General features: G+C 44.0%; 1 protein-coding gene across 1 annotated transcript; it reads left to right on the forward strand.

The window, feature by feature from the left end:
• The first annotated feature begins 287 nt into the window (after positions 1–287).
• On the forward strand, positions 288–1895 carry RAG2 (recombination activating 2). Its single transcript, XM_008498602.1, has one exon. The coding sequence runs from the start codon at positions 288–290 to the stop codon at positions 1893–1895; it is 1608 nt and encodes a 535-aa protein (XP_008496824.1).
• The last annotated feature ends 2013 nt before the right edge of the window (positions 1896–3908 follow it).

Raw genomic sequence — 3908 nt, forward strand, 5'->3', positions numbered from 1 at the left:
CACTAATTTCATTGTTAACTGAACTTCTTTTTCTTCTGAAAAAGAATGTAAATGTAGGATAAACTACCACCTTCAGGGCAGGAGCATTAGGACTGAGTACACAGGGAGCAGAGGACAATCTCTGGATGATTCCAATGTCCAAGGAGTTAATACAGTTATTACATGGATTATTTTTAAAATAGATTCAGTAGTATCTATGCTTACTCTGCCCATTTGCAGGGACATCTTTCACCTGTTTCTTCTGTGCTTGGTTTGTTGTTTTTTTTATCTCAGATACTGACCACAGGATGGCCCAGTCTGCAGACCAAATGTCACTGCAGGTGATACCGACTGTCAGCAATGCAGCCTTGCTTCAGCCAGGCTTCTCTCTCCTCAATTTTGGTGGGCATGTTGTTTTTTTTGGGCAGAAAGGATGGCCAAAGAGATCCTGTCCCACTGGTGTTTTCCTCCTGGATATAAACCAGAATGAGCTCAAAATGAAGCCTGCCTTTTTCTCCAAGGACTCCTGCTACCTCCCCCCTCTGCGCTACCCCGCTCTCGGCGTGCTCAGGGCCAGCGTGGGGACTGATGAGCACCAGTATGTTATCCATGGAGGGAAAACACCCAACAATGACCTTTCTGACAAGGTCTATCTTATGAGTCTGGTAAGCAGAAACAGCAAGAAAACCACGTTCCAATGCACTGAAAAAGAGCTGTGTGGAGATGTCCCTGAAGCTAGATACGGGCATACAATTAATGTGGTTCACAGCCAGGGAAAAAGCATGGCTGTTATATTTGGAGGGAGATCATACGTTCCTCTGGCACAAAGAACCACTGAAAAATGGAACAGCATAGTTGACTGTTTGCCATCTGTGTTTCTCATTGATTTTGAGTTTGGATGCTGTACATCATACAGACTCCCGGAGCTTCAAGAGGGACTCGCTTTTCATGTTTCAATTGCCAAAAATGACTCAGTCTACATTTTGGGAGGCCACTCACTTCAAAATAACACCAGGTCTCCCAGTTTATATAAACTAAAAGTTGATCTGCCACTGGGCAGCCCCTCTGTGACCTGCACCATCCTGCCAGGGGGAATTTCTGTGTCAAGTGCCATAGTGACTCAGACCAAAGACTCTGAATTTGTCCTTGTGGGGGGCTACCAGTCTGACACCCAGAAAAGGTTGGTGTGTAACACAATCCTTCTGGGAGACAATAAGATAGAGATTCTTGAAAGAGAGGGCCCAGACTGGACAGCAGCTATTAAACACTGCAGGACGTGGTTTGGTTGTGACATGGGAAAAGGCTCTGTGTTGCTGGGCATTCCAGGTGCCAACAAGCAGTTCATCTCAGATGCAAACTACTTCTACATTTTGAGATGCAAAGGAGCAGAAGAGGAGAAGGAGGAAGAACTGAGAGTGCCAATTTGCAGTCAGACATCGACAGAAAACCCTGAAGACTCTTCTGCATTTGAAGATTCAGAGGAGTTCTGCCTTAGTGCTGAAGCAAACAGCTTTGATGCTGGTGATACTGACACTTACAATGAAGATGATGAAGACGATGAATCAGACACAGGCTACTGGATCACCTGCTCTGCTGGCTGCAGTGTTGACATCAACACCTGGGTCCCTTTCTATTCAACAGAACTCAACAAGCCTGCAATGATCCTGTGTTCCAGTGGGACTGCCCACTGGGTCCATGCACAGTGTATGGATCTGTCAGAGAGGATGCTCCTACAGCTCTCAGGAGCAAACGTCAAGTACTTCTGCAAGGAGCACGTTGCCCTTCACAGAGGGCTACAAACCCCCCAGAGAGGGCTGCAGCTCAAAAAGCAGCCCAGGAAACCACCGAGGAAAAAGTCTGCCCTAAAGTTAGCAACACCAGGGAAAAAATCCTTTCTTAGGAGACTGTTTGAATAAATTCACACTGGAGCTGTGGGGGGAAATGGAATCACAAAGACAAGTTGTGATGCTTGAAGTAGGATGGGTAATGTGGGCTTGAAGAGATCTTCATTTCAATTATCTCAGTGGTTTTGTTATATTTCAGAGCTCATGAATTTATTTTGTCTCTTAGGTGTATTTGTGTGATACCCAGAGAGCAATTCCATCACAGAGGGCTCTGTGCAAATCCCCAGCCAGACCCTGGTAACTCTGTGGGGTATTCTGTGCTAGGAGTTCCTCTCCAGTTATCCCCATTGTGTCAGAAGCAATGAAATATTCAGACACTGAGGGTCAGTTTTCTTCAGGGACTTCCATGAGGAAAAGCTTACATACTGAGCTTTTAATTCTGGGTAATTAGCTTTATTTTGAGATGTATTGAATGATTTTGTATCAGTCTTGGCTACAATTCTGGATTATCATCTCATAATAAAAATTAAATTGCTTTTTTAAACCACTGTGCTCATCAACTGCTTTGTGTATGTATTTTTTAAAATCTGGTAAACTAATCAAGATTGTAATAAAAATTACTGCATTTTACTTGACCTACTCATGGGGTAAATCAAACACTGTAAATCCCAGTCTCTAAAAGGACAGCACACATGGTTGGGGGGTCCATCTGAAGTACAATAAGGGGGGGCAAGCTTCTCAGACACCCCATGCTGTGAGCTCCCATTGCCTTCAGGAAAAGTCCCTTCTGATGAACAGGGCTTTGATCATTTACTCCAGGTTCTCCACTATGCATTTCTCTCTTTTCTCTCCCAGAGTGACTGTGGGGTGTGTGGAAGCTAAAAAAGTGCAAGCTGTGTGTATCTCTGTGACCCACTGAGCCAGCAGAGCAGGGTGAGGATGGAAACCAATGGAGTTGGCAGCTCTGAGCATGAGGAGAAAATTGTATTCAGAATGAGAAGGACATTGTCAAGGCTGAATAGCCCAAGAATTTACTATTTTTTTTTGTGGATTCTTTTATTGCCTATTAGTTAAGCCTCATAGTTCTTGACTTTTATTTTTATGACTGCTCCAAATATCTTTTAAAAAAAAATCAATACCATCAGCTCAACATTTGCAAGCCAGCAATAACAGATCAGTACTCACAGCCCAGCTCTCAGCCTGCACCCCTGGATATAAAAGAAAAACAGGAGCAGCTGCCAACCATTTGATCACCACGTGCAGCCCCTGAGCAGACACTGCTCAGTGTTTTTCTGAGTAAAACCAGGTATGACAGGACTCTGAAATCTTCACAGCTCGAGTCCCCAGCAGAAGGTAACTAACAGGCAGCTGTACAGTTTCCATTTCCAACCTTTCCATGTGCTGAGGAGGGCTATGACTTGGGTAGAGCTTGTACATGGGAAGTACATTACCCTAACTCATGTTTCACCAGTCTGATACTGATATCAACTCACAGAGTTCAATGCCAGATTCCTGTTCCCTTTGCTATGCTGCTTTCTATAAGCTCAGACTATATACTACTATATTTTTTCCAAGGAATGAATTAATGCCCATTAATGCACAAGTAATACCCCTTCAGACTTGTGAAACCCAACAGTTAACATCACCATTTGTATGTTAACCATAAGCCTTAATCACCTGAATAGTCATTAAAAGATGGTTACCACACACTCTTCATTTGCATCAGCAACAACAACCAAACCACACCAAAATTAAAGCCACATCACCACAACACCCACAAAGAGGGACAAAGTACTCACAGGATTAAATTCCACTCCTTGTCCTTTCACCATTGAACTTCCACACTATTGAGCTCCCTGCCAAGGTCTCTCCAGCCCAGGTTTTTGCCTGTTCTCTCTCCCAATTACCATCAGCATCTCAAATTCTTCAAACTCCACATATTGTGAAAAATTTGCTCGTGCAGACAAATAAAAAGATGGAAACATTTCCAAAGAGAAAGCTTGCGCTGGCCTAGCAGCAGGGACATCCAGGCTGAGATGAAGCCTGGTGGCTCAGGCACTGAGGCTGTGGTTCAACATCTTGGAA

The sequence above is a fragment of the Calypte anna genome, chromosome 5A (assembly GCF_003957555.1).
Source record: "Calypte anna isolate BGI_N300 chromosome 5A, bCalAnn1_v1.p, whole genome shotgun sequence".
Lineage (NCBI taxonomy): Eukaryota > Metazoa > Chordata > Aves > Apodiformes > Trochilidae > Calypte > Calypte anna.